Raw genomic sequence first — 18,241 nt, 5'->3', positions numbered from 1 at the left:
TAGACACACTCCCTCCCTTTCTCGCACATCTTCCATCTCACACCATTTATTAATTTCCGTCATCCATCTTTGTATGTAAATTGATGTGTAGTAATCACACCCACATCTTAAACTCTCCATATAGCTCATGTTTGCTCCTTAATTCATATTTATGAGTTTGATGCATATTCATGGCATGCAAATAACAGTTCTAAATGCGAACAGGTCGATCCAGGTCCATTGCGACCTGAAACGTCCCGTCTGTCACTGCTGTAATGCCAGTTAATCAAGGTATTAACGGCATATTACATTGATCTAGTGCTGACATGAAATATTGCTTGGTGGAGAGTGTGTGAACATTGTTCCCCAAAGCAAAAAGTGGTTGTATTATGGACAAATGTTGAATGAATATAATGTTTTAAAAGTCTTAAAGGTCAGTAGCAAAAAACATCCTGTTTAATTCTGAACGACTGTTTTGGTGCAAGAAACCTTAAGTAAAAAAAAAACCTTGTCTGGAATATGACTTATTTAGGATCAATATGAAATGTTTTTCTTTCTTTCTTGATCCGTGTCAGCAGCAGTACACTGTGATCAGATCACGCAGACCCGAGTCCTGATCCGTGTGGTCATCCAGCTGAACCAGCAGAAAGTGTTCCTCTCAAATAGCTGCAGAATTAATGATAAACGAGTACAGGAAACACTTTATTCAGCTCTTTATTCAGAGAGATAAACCCGACCTGGAAAAGCAAGCAGAATTTATTCACTACTCTCTGCCGTGCCTCAGAAGCCCTGAAAGTAAAGTTCAGCATGTCTATAATATTTGGATGCTGAAGTGCTCTTTCTAAAGCTTAAAAAGAATGACTAAATTTGTTAAATGTGCTTAAAGTGATGTTTTTTGGTATGCCATGCACAAAATGGCCCTAAGTGACAGAAATAACTGAAATAGTGACACATCACCCCTGTTTCTGGCAGCCCTATACAGAAAATGAAAAAGAGAGACATATCCAAGTGGATTTTAAATGCATTTTTTTAATGCATATGTATTTGCATGTTTATTTCAAAATATATATAGCCATATATTGAGAGCAGTTTTATTATTATTATTATTATATTTTTTTAGGTGCATTTTCATTTAAAATTCATTGGGCTCCAAATCTAAGCAGGCATGTTTAAACACAAAAATGGTATATGCAGGACAGTGAAACACAAATGCAAGAACACACTTTGTGCGAATGCCAAAAAAGAGTCAGGGAGCAGCTTGTGTGTGCGTGTGTGTGTGCGTGTGTGTGTGTGTGTGTGTGTGTGTGTGTGTGTGTGTGTGTGTGTGTGTGTGTGTGTGTGTGTGTGTGTGTGTGTGTGTGTGTGTGTGTGTTTTTAAAATCCAATCAGAAAACACTGTCTTTTTTCTCCTTTGCTTTTGCAGACATCAGGTTGGCTGATGTGTCTTGGGAGCACCTTTGCTCTGTATCGCTCATTTCACTTGAAATAGGCCTCGCAAACAGAAAATGTCTCACCTTGCACTCAAACTGAAACAAAAACACGCTTTGCTCTCATGAACGCAGTTTTTGTCTGTAGCAAACTGACACTGACTCCTTCAGACACTGTGCTAGTAATGCATTGCATAAGAATGGCATGGTCAAATTGTATCCCAACTGGCATATTAATAGTGAACATCCTGTGTTTCTCACTCCTAAAGCTTATAATGTTATTCCTGGTTGTCACCATGTTGCAAAAAAAGACATCATGTTCTTGTCCAGATGTAAACACAAGGTTATGAGATTTACTAGACAAGGATGAACATATTTACATTTTTTGCAGGAAAGCCAAGTTCATCTACAAGTTCTCCTGCTAATTTTTCCTAATATTCCAGATGAAATGTGTCTCCTAATTGGGATTTTGAAGGTGTTTGATTGAAGCAGTGAGGAAAATTATCAGAATAGCTCACTAACAAGATCTCTCTCTCTCTCTCTCTCTCTCTCTTTAGCTTGTCCTCCAGGAACGTTCAAGTCCAGTCAAGGGACAGGTTTGTGTCTTCAGTGTCCGTCTAACAGTAGGTCCACATCTGAAGCGGCCACCATCTGCGTCTGCAGGAACGGCTACTACAGAGCAGACGGAGAGCAGCCAGACATGCCCTGCACCAGTGAGTCATTATCATCATCATATTACTGTTATTGTCATTATCATTAGCATTAAACTGAAGCGGTCGGTCATAACATCGTTTTAGAAGCAGTTTGAGAGCACAGGTCTCTACTACCAATAAGTTGTAGCCCAAACCGAGACCGCTAATGAGATCAACTGAGCAATCCTGAGAAAAAGAAAAAAAATTGGCTGTTTCGATTTTGACCCAAGTGGGTTTTAAATGTAAAGTGCAACTTTACAAAAAAAAAGGAATAATATATATACACTCACCGGCCACTTTATTAGGTACACCTGTCCAACTGCTCGTTAACACTTAATTTCTAAGCAGCCAATCACATGGCGGCAACTCAGTGCATTTAGGCATGTAGACATGGTCAAGACAATCTCCTGCAGTTCAAACCGAGCATCAGTATGGGGAAGAAAGGTGATTTGAGTGACTTTGAACGTGGCATGATTGTTGGTGCCAGAAGGGCTGGTCTGAGTATTTCAGAAACTGCTAATCTACTGGGATTTTCACGCACAACCATCTCTAGGGTTTACAGAGAATGGTCCGAAAAAGAAAAAACATCCAGTGAGCGGCAGTTCTGTGGGCGGAAATGCCTTGTTGATGCCAGAGGTCAGAGGAGAATGGCCAGACTGGTTCGAGCTGATAGAAGGGCAACAGTGACTGAAATAACCACTCGTTACAACCGAGGTATGCAGCAAAGCATTTGTGAAGCCACAACACGCACAACCTTGAGGCGGATGGGCTACAAGAGCAGAAGACTCCACCGGGTACCACTCATCTCCACTACAAATAGGAAAAAGAGGCTACAATTTGCAAGAGCTCACCAAAATTGAACAGTTGAAGACTGGAAAAATGTTGCCTGGTCTGATGAGTCTCGATTTCTGTTGAGACATTCAGATGTTAGAGTCAGAATTTGGCGTAAACAGAATGAGAACATGGAACCATCATGCCTTGTTACCACTGTGCAGGCTGGTGGTGGTGGTGTAATGGTGTGGGGGATGTTTTCCTGGCACACTTTAGGCCCCTTAGTGCCAATTGGGCATCGTTTAAATGCCACGGCCTACCTGAGCATTGTTTCTGACCATGTCCATCCCTTTATGGCCACCATGTACCCATCCTCTGATGGCTACTTCCACCATGTCACAAAGCTCTAATCATTTCAAATTGGTTTCTTGAACATGACAATGAGTTCACTGTACTAAAATGGCCTCCACAGTCACCAGATCTCAACCCAATAGAGCATCTTTGGGATGTGGTGGAACGGGAGATTCGCATCATGGATGTGCAGCCGACAAATCTGCGGCAACTGTGTGATGCCATCATGTCAATATGGACCAAACTCCCTGAGGAATGCTTCCAGCACCTTGTTGAATCTATGCCACGAAGAATTGAGGCAGTTCTGAAGGCAAAAGGGGGTCCAACCCGTTACTAGCATGGGGTACCTAATAAAGTGGCCGGTGAGTGTATATATATATATTCTGTATATATTAAAAAGACAATTTTTTTAATAAAAAGTATTTATTTATTAATCCACTTCGATTTTTCATATGTTTCATTATACAGTATATTTGACATTATGTATCTCTTTATTTTCATTCATGAGAAAAGTTGTCAATATTGTTTTTGTTTTTTCCATATGAATGCAAAATTGAAGTCATTACTGAGAGGCTGTGAGGCTTACAAGATTGCACACACACACACACACACACACACACACACACACACACACACACACACACACACACACACACACACACTGCAATTAACAGTTATACAATTCTCATGTATAATTTGATCAGTAGTTTTCCCAAATTTTCAATCACAAATTCAGTAATGCAGAGCCAGTTTTATCTAGGCATTCCTGGGTTACAATCTGGCTTTTGTTGCAAGCTAGATTTGAACTCACAAGCACTGCAGATCACAGTGTTGGCGTGTCTTTTTTTTTTTTCATTTCATGAAGAGCACCATTGGTATCTTAATGAATTTATGACATAATATAATGTTTTAATTTAGCAAATGGTGTGATCTGAATTGTCTTATCAAATAGTCACCATTTTAAAAAGCAATATGCATTTGAAACTCTGCTAAATATTGTCTATATTAATTTATCACAGTGTGAATGCATTCATCTTTAAAAGGATAGAGGACTATATTTGCATCATTTGTGACTGTATTCTCAGATATATTGTACCTTATCGCTGAATCGAAGGAATATGAGGCTGCACTCTAAAAGTGCCTGTTCGTGTTTGCATTCCTGAAGAGCTGTGTTTGAAAGTCCTCAGCATTTTTATTCTCCATTTAGAGTCTAAAATGGCGTTCAGTGAAACATATACAGATGGCCATTTGCAATTTAGCCCAACACCTGCTCAGAGGAAGGCCCATGCAACACCTGGTCATTTTACTGTCGGTGAGAAAATGATTAAAAATGAATATTTCTCTATGAACTGCTGCTAGAAATTCCTTGTGGAGCGTCTAGCAGCCACAGAAATATATTTAAACGAATATATAAAAGGGAAAGGGTCTGCGGTCTGATTAACACTATGATCGATTGCTGAGAGAGAGAGTCCACAGGAATCGATCATAACACCCCAACATGCATGTAGTGAATTACATCATCTCAACTTCAGTGTAAAGTTAAATTTCACTTCCTCCGCGGTCTCTCTGTACTCCCCCCTCTCTCTCTCTCTCTCTCTCTCTGGGGATTTGTGGTTGTCTCTGTGGGGAGTAGTGCTGTGGGACTGGCCTGAATCGCCTCGAGCCTCCATCAGAACTTAAATAAAACATTCCTCAGAAATGTCTGCTGGCAGTGTACAGTATGTGTGTGTGTTGATGGGTGACAGCTCACTGGTTAATTGGAGGATGCCGGACAGCACAATCCTCAAGATTAATTCTCCAGGAGCTACGTTCGGCAAACAGTTCTGTTCTGGGGTTTGTTTGTGCGTGTAGATGGAGCATTCTCTCTTGGATTTAGCCGTTTCGATTGGCCGAGCAAGAGCAGAACTTGTTATCTGGGGCTTGGTTGGTGACAAGTCTGGGTTCGATGCAACTAATGCGTTTCACGTAAGGTTTACATGGAACGCCGGTTACTGTGAGAGTGTATGTGGAAGTTTTCTTTGCTATATTTTTTAGAACAAAATTGTCCCTAAAAATCAGCTAAATTTAATGAAACCTCTCTTTGCCGTTATTCAGGGTAATCCACAATTGGAAAATAACTGATAAATAATGGTTTTATGTATTTATCTGTATATATTTATATATATTTTTCATTTTTTTTATTATAAAAATGCATTTAATGCATATAATAGTAATTGTGTGTGTATGTGTATATATATATATATATATATATAAATATATATATATATATATATATTTGGCTGTATTTTAAGAAATAGTTGTATGTCCTCAATTAGAAAAACAATTAATGTTTAAACAACTATTTAAATAATAATAATTATTATTATTAGTAGTAGAATTGTTATTCTTGTTGTTAATAATAATAATAATCATTCATTTTATTCTAAACATGCTGCTCTTTTATGGTTAGGGTGGGAATGTGGGTAAGTGTTAGTTTGTTAACATTCATTATTTTTGTATATAAAAACAATATAAGTCTATGGCATGTCCTCATATAGATAATAATGTGTGTGTGTGTGTACTGCATATGTGTGGATAAAGCATTCTCTCTTTGTTTGTTTGGCCGTGTCAGAGCAGAAATGGTTATCTGAGGATTGGTTGGCCAACACGGTCTGGATTTGATGAAGCTAATATGTCTAGGCTTATATGGAACACTGGTTGCTGTTTGAATGTTGGTTTATTGGTGTGGAATTGTCGCCAGAAGCTGAATCTGATAAAGCCTGGCTTTAGGGGCGTCCAGAAAAGATTCAAAAGATTCGTAAAATAAATAATGCATTTTAGTCTGTGGTTAGAGATAGACTGTAGTCTTTGTAATTAGTTGTATATATATATATATAATATATATATAATAATAGTATAATATAATATAATAAGGAATCATATAATATATATATATATATAATTTTAACATTTTTATATATATATATATATATATATATATAAAAAAAAAATGTTAAAATTTGATTTAATGTCCTCATTTAGATGGCTAATTATTGTATTTTCAGCAGCACTGATATCTGGTATAGGTTCATGTGTAGTTCATGTGATTCACACACACACACTTACAGATATAAGAGCACTAAGGCGATTGCGCTTAGACAGATCCCTGGAGAACACTTCTATGGATTGCTCCGAGCCAGTGCACACACACACACATACACACACACGGTTGACCTGCAGGAGTCCGTGTTGTGTGTACAGGTGCAGTGAACAGGACTGTAAAGCAGTGTAATTGCTTTGCTGCCGTTAATCCTCTGCCAGCGACGTCTGACTCGCTGTGATTCTGCTATGAGCTTAAGCCTGTGTACACGCTTTCTTCAGCAGCCCGCGTGTAGTGCAGCGCTACAAACCATCACACACACACACAGATGTGCACATCCACACACACAGAGTTCCCAAAAAGTCAAACATCTGCAAACTAATGCTGCTAGAGCTTTTCTCAGAAATTATTTCACTTTTTCGAGCCGTTTCTTGCAGTGATTTTTAGTGGATGAATGAAGTCTGTTCTCCTCAAGTTTGTTTGTGTTTACGTGACTCATCTTGATTTTTGAAATAGCTGAAGATTGCCTATACGTAAATACATATTTCCGTTTACAAACCTAGTGGATTGAGTTTCTGAATAACAAATAGAGCATTTTTTTAGCAAGCATGCAGCAGTCTACTCCTAGCATTCTCTTTGGTTATTTCAAATCTGTCGAGCCCAACTTATAAATGAGTTTGCAGTTAAGAAGTGGCAAATAAACTCTCTATCATTTACTGATAAACTGGCTTATTCAAGTCTAAAGCTCATTTTCAAGTTTTGGGAGCTACGGGAGCCCCTAAAGCGAAATAAATTGAGATGCTATATAGGACATTTATATATATTGTTTTACGTTCTGCATTTGCTCGCTTAGAACTCCGATGTTTTGTGAGTAAATGCAAAGTGTCTTGGTGGAACGCAAACAATCTACAAGCGAATCTCATATTTGACCTCTTATCTAATTTTTTTCCCATCACCATGTCCTCCGTAGCTACGGCACATTAGCTATGTTTCCATCCAAAGTTGCAAAGAACGTGCGCAAAATTGGAATTTCGCATACAACATTTGCGAATAAAGCACAGTGTCCTTCTCATGTGTTCAAGAGACCAAAGTTGTCACTTCCTGGGATATTGCAACAAAATATCTGTTATAAAAATGGAAGTTGCCACAACCGGGACTTTTTTTTTTACAGCACAAATGACATGCGTCTCAGATGAAACTCATTCGAATGCCTGTTGTTTGGGAATGCAATCGTGTGAGACCGTTCTGAGAGGGAATTCAACCACATCATTTTGATGACAGACTTGAGCGCGTACGTTTTTTTTTATGCACACTTTTAGAATGTATGCACATCTTGGCGTTTCCATTCAGTGTTTTATATGCAATATCCCAAAATGTGCATAAAAATAGATGGACGGAAACATAGCGTTTGACTACTTTTACATGTGCACCAATAGTGTGATTATTTAATCAGAGGTAGGACTTAATCGCAGTATGTTTGCATGACACGAGCAAATCTCTTCACTCCCGTTTACATGCGGTTTTCATTATTCTTTAAGAATTGTGGATATTTTTTACCGCCATTATTCAGATACCTCAACATACGGCACAGATAAACTCACATACAGTAGGTGTGTTCCTGGCCAAGCTCTTCCAGTGCACACAGACTAAATACTTTTTTTGTATTGGGCCTAAAATATTATTCCATTATTTCCGGCCATCAATATACTGCATTGACCCCAAAAATGCACATGCACACTTTGGTCAGAGTGGAATAGATGCGATTAAAGTGTTTGCATGCCGGCTTATTGTTTTGCTACGATTATGGTTGCTACGATTATGAGTTTAAGCGCATCAATTTGATTGAAGTATTGTGTTTACATGAGGTAAAGTTTATAGTGCCTAAATTATAATCACATTTTAAACACTTATAAGCCAGAAACTAGCGATCTGGTAGATGTTGTAACTACACCAGCATATTCATATTGTTTGGGCCTGTCTCAATTGACAGCTCATCAGATTATGATATTTATTATAGAATTTTTTTCAGGATTCTTTGATGAATAGAAAGTTCAAAAGAACAGAATTTGTTCGAAAAATAAGTCTTTTGTAACATTATAAATGTCTTTAATGTCACTTTTTTTAAAATCAATGTGATGCATCCTTGCTGAATATGAGTATTCATATCTTCATATCTCAATACTCTTTTTTTTTTTTTTTTGAAGAGTAATCAAAAATCTTAATGACCCCAAAGTTTTGAAAGGTAGTGTATATATATTCAATGCCTGGCAATCGGAATTGCATCATGAAGCTCAGTGCAAGTTCTCCACTGAGAATGAAAGAAACGGAGTGAAAACTCAATAAAGAATGTGTCGTTTTTGTTTTTGTTCTAAGTGTTGTAAAACTAAAGCGATTTATCCTCATCATCCAAGACTGGAAGTGGTAGCAGCCGTCTGGTTGGCCTCTTGCCAGTGTGTCTGAGAGAGAGAGAGAGTTAAATGTGCAATAAATCCAGCAGCAGCAGCAGCCAGTCGATTCCTTATCATCCACATGTCCATTTCCAGATTAATCTCCTCATGTCTGTCACAGTTCCTCAGTGTGTCTGTCTCTCTCATCCTCACATCTCTGACGCTTTGATATTCACTCACAAGATTTGGTTTTAATCTTGTTGAGAGCATCGCAAAAGCAGTGTGTGTGTGTGAACTTGAAACCACAAGAAGTGGACAGTCTTAGGATTGGAGATATCGCCATCTTTGTGGGGACATTTTGACCCCATAACGCAGGGTTTACCAGAACCACACTACAGTTCGAAAGTTTGAGGTCGGTATGATTTCTTAAATGTAGCCTTGGTGTACATAAGAGACTTCTTTCAGGAACATTATTTAAACAAAAATATAGTAACTACAGTCATGATGTGAAATATTATTACAATTGTTCAATAACATTTTTTTTTGTGTATATATATATATATATATTTAATGTAATTTATTCCTGTGATGGTAAAAAAATAATTCAGCATTATTACTCCAGTCTTCAGTGTCACATTTCTTTAAAAATCAAAATAATATGCTGATTTGCTGCTCAATAAAAAAATCGTACTACCGATTTTGAAAACAGTGGAAACCATGACACATTTTTAGGAGTCTGATGAATAGAAAGCTCAAAAGAACAGCCTTTATTTGACATAGAAATCTGTCTTTACTGTCACTTAAAAATATTATCAATTAAAAGCTCTTTCTTTTTCTTTCTTTCTTTCTTTCTTTCTTTCTTTCTTTCTTTCTTTCTTTCTTTCTTTCTTTCTTTCTTTCTTTCTTTCTTTCTTTCTTTCTTTCTTTCTTTCTTTCTTTCTTTCTTTCTTTCTTTCTTTCTTTCATAATTAATCACTATTAAATGACCCTGAACATCTGAACGGTAGTGTGTTTTTATAGTATGCCAGACTTTTGACTAATTATATAAAGTGTGAAATTCATCAAGATTGCACCCACTGATAGCACAATTAATTTACACACATTGGCTGTGTTGTTTAAGCACCCAATTCACTAAAGGAGTTATACAAATCAGGTAACTGTGCAAACGTGCCCACGGAATTAGTGCTTATCACAACAGGGCATTCCCCATTTTACAGGCAGGTCCTGTTTGGTTGTGGAGGATGCAGGAGATATACAGTTAGAACTGGTGTGTATACTGTGTGTGTGTGTATATATACACTCACCGGCCACTTTATTAGGTACACCTGTCCAACTGCTCGTTAACACTTTATTTCTAAGCAGCCAATCACATGGCGGCAACTCAGTGCATTTAGGCATGTAGACATGGTCAAGACAATCTCCTGCAGTTCAAACCGAGCATCAGTATGGGGAAGAAAGTTGATTTGAGTGACTATGAACGTGGCATGATTGTTGGTGCCAGAAGGGCTGGTCTGAGTATTTCAGAAACTGCTAATCTACTGGGATTTTCACGCACAACCATCTCTAGGGTTTACAGAGAATGGTCCGAAAAAGAAAAAAACATCCAGTGAGCGGCAGTTCTGTGGGCGGAAATGCCTTGTTGATGCCAGAGGTCAGAGGAGAATGGCCAGACTGGTTCGAGCTGATAGAAGGGCAACAGTGACTGAAATAACCACTCGTTACAACCGAGGTATGCAGCAAAGCATTTGTGAAGCCACAACACGCACAACCTTGAGGCGGATGGGCTACAACAGCAGAAGACTCCACCGGGTACCACTCATCTCCACTACAAATAGGAAAAAGAGGCTACAATTTGCAAGAGCTCACCAAAATTGAACAGTTGAAGACTGGAAAAATGTTGCCTGGTCTGATGAGTCTCGATTTCTGTTGAGACATTCAGATGTTAGAGTCAGAATTTGGCGTAAACAGAATGAGAACATGGAACCATCATGCCTTGTTACCACTGTGCAGGCTGGTGGTGGTGGTGTAATGGTGTGGGGGATGTTTTCCTGGCACACTTTAGGCCCCTTAGTGCCAATTGGGCATCGTTTAAATGCCACGGCCTACCTGAGCATTGTTTCTGACCATGTCCATCCCTTTATGGCCACCATGTACCCATCCTCTGATGGCTACTTCCACCATGTCACAAAGCTCTAATCATTTCAAATTGGTTTCTTGAACATGACAATGAGTTCACTGTACTAAAATGGCCTCCACAGTCACCAGATCTCAACCCAATAGAGCATCTTTGGGATGTGGTGGAACGGGAGATTCGCATCATGGATGTGCAGCCGACAAATCTGCGGCAACTGTGTGATGCCATCATGTCAATATGGACCAAACTCCCTGAGGAATGCTTCCAGCACCTTGTTGAATCTATGCCACGAAGAATTGAGGCAGTTCTGAAGGCAAAAGGGGGTCCAACCCGTTACTAGCATGGGGTACCTAATAAAGTGGCCGGTGAGTGTATATATATATATATATATATATGTACACACCAGTTCTAACTGTATATCTCCTGCATCAACAATCCACAATAAAATTGTATTTTAACCAGGAATATCAATACAGTACCTGTATGATGTCAATTATGCTGATGCTTGCGTGTGTGTAGTAGTGAAGCTGCTCTTGGTGTGTCAGGATTTCCTTTGGGAACCGACTAATTGTGTTAGAACTGGCTGCATCTCATGGCCTCATTCTGTTCACTCTCTCTCTCTCTCTCTCTCTCTCTCTCTCTCTCTCTCTCTCTCTCTCTCTCTCTCTCTCTCTCTCTCTCTCTCTCTCTCTCTCTCTCTCTCTCTCTCTCTCTCTCTCTCTCTCTCTCTCTCTCTCTCTCTCTCTCTCTCTCTCTCACACACACACAACTTCTGGCCTAGTTCCAGATATGGCCCACCTCCACTTTAATTCACTTGCACTTTTTCTCCTCCCGTCTCTTGCTCTCTACCCTTTCCCCTCTGCCTTTCTTAAGCCTGACTGTGAGATATAGTGAGTAAGACATCTCTGCTGTCGTAGCACCTAATCAAACAGTGCTTTGGGTGTTAACTGTGGTGTAAGCAAAGCCCTGCTGTTTGGATAGTGACCAGCTCACTGTCTGAATGAAACACTCCCTGCTAACAAAGCAGAAAGAGCTGCTGCTATATGGATCCTCACAGACCTTTTAAAACATCTATGGCACTGTTCCCTGAATAGAGCAAAAAATAGAGTCTGAATCTCTTACACAAATCCACCCATCCATCCACCCATCCATCCATCCATCCATCCATCCATCCATCCATCCATCCATCCATCCATCCATCCATCCATCCATCCACGCATCCATCCACACATATAATACATACGTTTTTTTTACATTTCACATAAATACTGTATGTTAATATACAATATATTTTATTTTGATATAAATACTATTTCTAGATATTGTGTTTTATTTTTTATTTTATTTCAAACACACACACGCACACATATATATTCAAGAGCTGTCAGAAGCCTTCTGCTCAACTGATTGGCTAATCATCAGGGTTGCCAGAGTTCGAGGTTGCTTCTTTCATCAGTTTTCCCTGTTTAGGATCCCAGTAGCCCCTGATTCTATCCCACCAGGCCCTGCCTTCACAATAGCTCATTGTGTCTCGGCCTGAGTGAAATCATTCTTCTCTTGCTTCAAGTGCTGGAACGTTTCCTCGCCAGGTTTGATATTTCAAGGAGAAGTCACTCAAATTCTCGTGAAAGTGGCTGGTCATGAAAATCCAACCTGAACCTTCCAGAACCTCTCCTGGCTCTCATCTGGTTCAGTCGCGGTCTGTAGTTAACATCACAACCTTTCCGTGATCTGTAAATCCTCAGTTCCTGGCCGGATGTTCTGTGCACTGGGGGAAGTCGTCGTTGCTTTATCAGAAACACAATATGGTTTCTCCCTGTGGCTGTAGTGGGAAGGCTGAATGTGTATGAATGGATCCAGGAGGTTGTGATAAACAGCCATTACTAAAACCTTGTTCCCTTATTCAGACTGTTGATGAAAAGCCACTCACAGTGTTGAGTTAGTGGGCTGATGTACGGCCGCTCGGGGGCCGCCACTCTGCATGGTAATTATAAACAGTTACACGTCGTTCTGGGACCGAGACCACAGCTGAAAGGAAAAAACCCAACACTGCTCCATTCTGTACGACTTTCTTGTAGTCGAGTAGAAAATGTTTTGAACTTTAACTACATGGAAAAGATCTACTGTGACTTATCATCAGCTGACATTCTGCACATAGTACTAAGTGAACTCTGCTGTAAAAACTGAGATTATTTGTGATTAAATATCATTGGGGAATGTAACAGATTAGTTCACCCAGAAATTAACCCTCATGTCATTCCAAAACTTTATGACTTCACACTGTCAGTTTTTTGGGATTGACAACTGCATTTATTTAAAGTAGTGCCTCGAATACTGTCTGTATTGAATGTGCAACAGGATTTAAGCCAGTATTATTTTACCAGTAACCATAGTGACTGTGACCAAAGTAATATCAAAGATGGCGACATCAATAAAACTGAAAAGTCGTATCACTTTTGACATGACAGGAGTCCAATCGAGCCGTGAGAAAAAAAAATGTCATTAAGATTTATTTATTTTTCATTTTTATTTAACATTTAATATTAATATTTTAATTAGAAGATAGACTATTTAAATAATTTTTTTATTATAATAAAATATAATTAAACAAATTATTTTATGATTTCTACAAGGCATATTTGTTAAATGAAAACGAACTTCTGGTTAAAGCCCCGCACGCTTCCGGATATATCTGTATACAGATACAAATAATTCTGAGATTGTTACAGATGCAGATATAGATATTGGCTCCGTTGCACAGCTGCATGAAACTCCAGTCTCCATTCTTTGTAACTGGATGAACGTGTGTGAGCTGTCCAATTCTCTTAAATTTCACCTTTTGTGTTCAGTGGAGGAAAGGAAATCATGGGTTTGTAATGGCATAAAGGTGAGTAAATTATAATAGATGTTCATTTTTGGGTGAACTATTGCTTCAAGAGAGGAATTGAAATGCTAAAATGATTTTCATTTAGCCATGAAAGAAAAGTGCTCTCATTCTTATATATAATCTTATGTTTTATTTCACTGAGGTAAGCATATCATGCAATTAAATGTCTTCTAAAGGTATTAGTTTTTCAACTGAATCTAAAATGACTCATTTTCTATTATTCAAGTGTAGAAATTAATGTAATTTAATAAAAAGCCAATGTAAGAGTTGTAATTACTGCACTGCAATTACAGCAATGTAATTTAAAGAGCCTAGACAAATGCAAATGCTATCTTTATCTCTTTAGTAGCACAAAAACGCTCTTCCTTTTCTCCCACTGGCATTAACAACATTTCTTTCGCAGCATCATTTTCATAGTTTGCTTAATGAATTTCAGTATTCTCACGTTTCTTTACTTTCTCGTCAGGTGTTCCCTCTGGGCCAAGAAATGTCATCTCCATCGTGAACGAGACCTCCGTGACTCTGGAGTGGCACTCCCCGCGTGAGACAGGCGGGCGCGAGGACGTCATGTACAATATTGTTTGTAAGAAATGCCAAGCGGACCGCCGATCCTGTTCCCATTGCGATGATAATGTGGAATTTCAGCCCCGGCAGCTGGGACTGACCGAAACCAGAGTCTTCATCAGTAACCTTCTGGCACACACTCTCTACACGTTTGAGATCCAGGCGGTCAACGGTGTCACCAACAAGAGCCCGTATCCTGCCCAGCACGTCTCCATAGACATCACGACCAACCAGGCTGGTGAGTGATTACTCTTTTATGAAGCCAAACAAGATTATGCTTGATTAAACAAGCTTATGCAATCAATACAGCCCACAGCAACAGAATAACCCTGCTGATGAAGAAACAGTTTAGACCAGTTCATATTCCAAAAATGGAATCAAGTCTTAATCAGTTTTAGAATGATCAGTTCGGGTGTGTTACCTGTACAAGCTAGTTACATTTAGATAGTTAAGACGGTTATTGTTGGAGGTAAACTGTCTTGACTGGTGCAGTGTTTTTATTGGTTTAACTGATCTTGATTTAAACTAATTTAGGAGGAACTAGCTTCAGAGGAAGTCTGATAGCAGGCTACAGGACTAGCCTACAGCAAACACTGCACCAGACTATTTAAATGTTGAGCAAGCAATCTCATTGGCTGCAGGATCAGCAGAAGCCAAATCAGCTTGTGCCATGTGGTAATAATGTGATTTTTCAAAATACACAATAATGTGTGTGTGTGTGTGTATTTAAACATTTTTTGCTACTTTTTAAGCAAAGAAAATCAAAAAAATAAATGATATTGTAGGGTTAGTTTTGAATATTTTACAATTTCTTATTTAAAAAAAAATGCAACCAGCACTTGTGTGCTAGTAAAATGTTTTTTTTCCCCCCTTTATGTTCTGTCACATACTCGTATACATTTTGACCAGTTATTTTTCTGCTTTCGTTACTATTTTTATTACCTCCAATCTAGTTTCTTCTTTCATTTCCATTAAAAAAGGCTCCAAGTGGTCATTTGGCCTCGATACCACTGACTGAAGGATATTGAGACTGAAGTACTCCGTTTCAACATTTAAAGCTGCTCACTGGACTGTGCAGGAAGTCAAAATTGAAAACATCACCTAGTTTGACCTACGCTAAAAGATATGCATCCTCATCATTTCCTTGAGGGCTCCTCTTTCAGTTTTTCGAGGGCAGCCCATCTTTCTCCATCTTTTTCCACCTCCTTTACTTACTTCCCCTGCCATCTCAATTTCCTGCTTTCACTGAATAGCTCTACAGAAGTATCACAGCAGTTGGTATGTTAGAAGTTTGTGCCGATCTCGCTGGGATGCATTCGTCTGGTTCGGCGCTTTCATCTTTATCAGCGGGACCAGTATGAAAAAAAACAGCCTTGATCGTGTCACTATTCCTTAATACATTCAGCCCTGAAACGAGGGCACCCAGAACTGTAGCGCTGAGAGTTTAGCTGCTTCCGTTGTGGCCCCCTCCCGGATCAAAGCGAGCGCTTGTGGATAATTTAGCGTGCGGGGGAGATTTTCATCCTCAAAACGAGGAAACTTTCAGTCCCAGCTATGAGAACAAATTAAGTTTGAATGTATGGCAGTGCTTGCTGACAGCTGCACCCTGTTTCGATTCCTTTTGTTTGTTTGTTTTTTTACACAACACAAGTAAAAAAGGAACTCGCTCATGCTAAAGTGCTGGATGGATGTCAAGGCATTCCTATGTGGTTGATAAGTGATTTTATTACATTGTTTTGTGGTTGCTAGGGTGGTTGCCAGGTTTTAGTTTTTTTTTGGCAGGTCCAAGTCAAATGTTCTTACAACTGCCCTCAACAAATCAACCAATTTGAGGTTCATGTGTGTAACTTAATTGTTGCAGTTTAATACTCAGGCTTAGGTATTATGAAAAATTTACTTTTTCCTAAAAGGGATAGTTCAAAAGTTATAATTATTTAAGCTTCTGTGAAAGAGAATAGAGATATTTAGATTTTTTTTTTATTCCCATATAATGGAAGTCAATTGGGTCCAATGTTGTTTGGACCCAAACACTCGTCATACTTTACCTTCAATAGGATGTAATGCAAACTAAACATTTATTTTGTTTTATCAAAATAATTATATGCAAATTATGCATAATATTTTTAAATAATCATGGAAAAGTATAGATTTGAAACAATGTAACAGGTTTAGTAAATACCATATATATATATATATATATATATATATATACCTTGTGGACAAGGAGAAGAGGGATTGTGTTTGGGTTTGTTTAGATGTGTGAGTCAGAAACAGTCAGTTAGAGACCAACAAAAGAAGCCAAATGCAGTATAAATCTGCCAGCAGCTATATCTTTCTATAGCTCCCCTGTTATGTAGATTAGAAGCTTTGTCTTGGATTTGAGGGGGATTTTTGCTCTTATGTTTTGAAGTAATGACAGAAATACAAGATTCTGTTGCCTAAACATAACAGGATGTGGAACATCGTTGCCGTTTGTATCATTTTTGAAGTTTCATGGTCTTATTGAGGCATGTTCATTGGAAACTAGCTTTATCAAGGCAGTATTAGACAGTATTATGTCAGTATTAGAGTTGTTCTTTTAATAAAATTTATATTAAAAGAATATTCACACCAAGAATGAGAACTATAAAGATAAGTATAACGACAACTACATTAGCACCCACACCAAATATGTCATCTGCCGCTTTAAATGCCCAGACTTATTAAAGTCGGGTGGATTGTGATTATCAATGTTTTTATCGTTCATCAGCTGGAAGAAATACAGTATCTTTGTGTTAGAATCTCAGCCCACAATTCCAGTCATTAGCAATGTTTGTTTTGTGAATGAATTATTCTGTTGAGTTAGATCTTTCTAGTGATTCACAAGAAGAAGAACAATTATCTGAATGATTTGTTCACTGATTTGGGAAGATTGTCATTAAAAAAAACATAATTTTTTATAACTTTCTTCACCTAAAGATATCATATGGCTTCAGAAAAATTTGAAATACTGTTCATGAAGCTTGAATGTTTTAGTGTCCATTCAATGTAATTGCATGGAAAACAGCGACCATTTTTCCATTTGTGTTTTACATAAGAAAAAGTCAGGTTTGGGGCGACCAAGCGGCAACCTCCCGGTCTCTCTCTTGAAACCAACACGGAAGTGAATTAAACTGCAATTCATCTACTGACTGCTAGAGGCAGGCTACAAAAGTGAGTCAAATCTGCATCTCCCCCATGTTAAAATGCCCAACTTTAGAGCAGAAAAAAACATGTTTACAGCCTGGAGCAAAAAGTGGTTTTGGTCTTTATAGCTTATTTTGCCCTTCATGACAACTGTGAGGGGGGTGAATTTTTTTACAACTCATCCGTTTAAATTATATTAAGCCTGCATAATTAAGGGCATGGCCACTTGAGTGACAGGTGGATTGCGGCCGTTTGTCTGCTGTCTGTTAGCGTCACTCTCAGCTAATTCCAGAAGCTGCTGTACTTGCCATCTCTGCCGTGTTTGTGCTTTTTTCGGGATTATTTCATACAATTTAATACACACATTATACCTTCGCCCACGCCGTTGGATTCCATCGTTGTCGAGTATGGAGAGAACAACCAGCGCTGTATTTCCAGTTGTTTTCCTCGCATACACTAACGTTAATGGATGTCTGACAATTTCGTTGCTAAAAACGTCTATAGATATAGAGACCACACTCGTTATGCGCTACTGTTGCTCTACCGGAACAGATATGCTATTTAACTTTTTAGTGTTAAATAAAAAGTACCGTCAGATGAAATCCGGCAAGTGACAGTGCTTTCTCTCCGTCCATGCAGTAACGTTAGATGCACACCCTTGAATGAGGTGCAGATTTCTAGTACATTTACTTGAACTTCTGAGGTAATATCTTTGGTTTAACCCATTTGAGAAATTGAGAGGCGGCCAAAATCAGATTTTAAAATGGACTCAATAAAGCTCTTTACGGACTTGACGTGCGATGCC

General features: G+C 38.6%; 1 protein-coding gene across 1 annotated transcript in view; it reads left to right on the top strand.

Annotated features, from left to right (window-relative positions):
- The window catches only part of LOC130087267 (ephrin type-B receptor 1-B), a 280,806-nt gene that overhangs the window by 192,236 nt on the left and 70,329 nt on the right, over positions 1 to 18,241 (top strand). Inside the window, exons 4-5 of the mRNA XM_056253524.1 lie at positions 1,964 to 2,119; positions 14,174 to 14,509. Of these exons, the coding sequence (XP_056109499.1) occupies positions 1,964 to 2,119; positions 14,174 to 14,509 (492 nt within the window). The remainder of the gene's footprint in view (positions 1 to 1,963; positions 2,120 to 14,173; positions 14,510 to 18,241) is intronic.

This window comes from Rhinichthys klamathensis, unplaced genomic scaffold (assembly GCF_029890125.1).
Source record: "Rhinichthys klamathensis goyatoka isolate OS25496 unplaced genomic scaffold, OSU_Roscu_1.1 h1tg000105l_1, whole genome shotgun sequence".
NCBI lineage: Eukaryota > Metazoa > Chordata > Actinopteri > Cypriniformes > Leuciscidae > Rhinichthys > Rhinichthys klamathensis.
The sequence above is the reverse complement of the archived record's forward strand: the minus strand, read 5'-3'. Positions and strand labels throughout refer to the sequence as shown.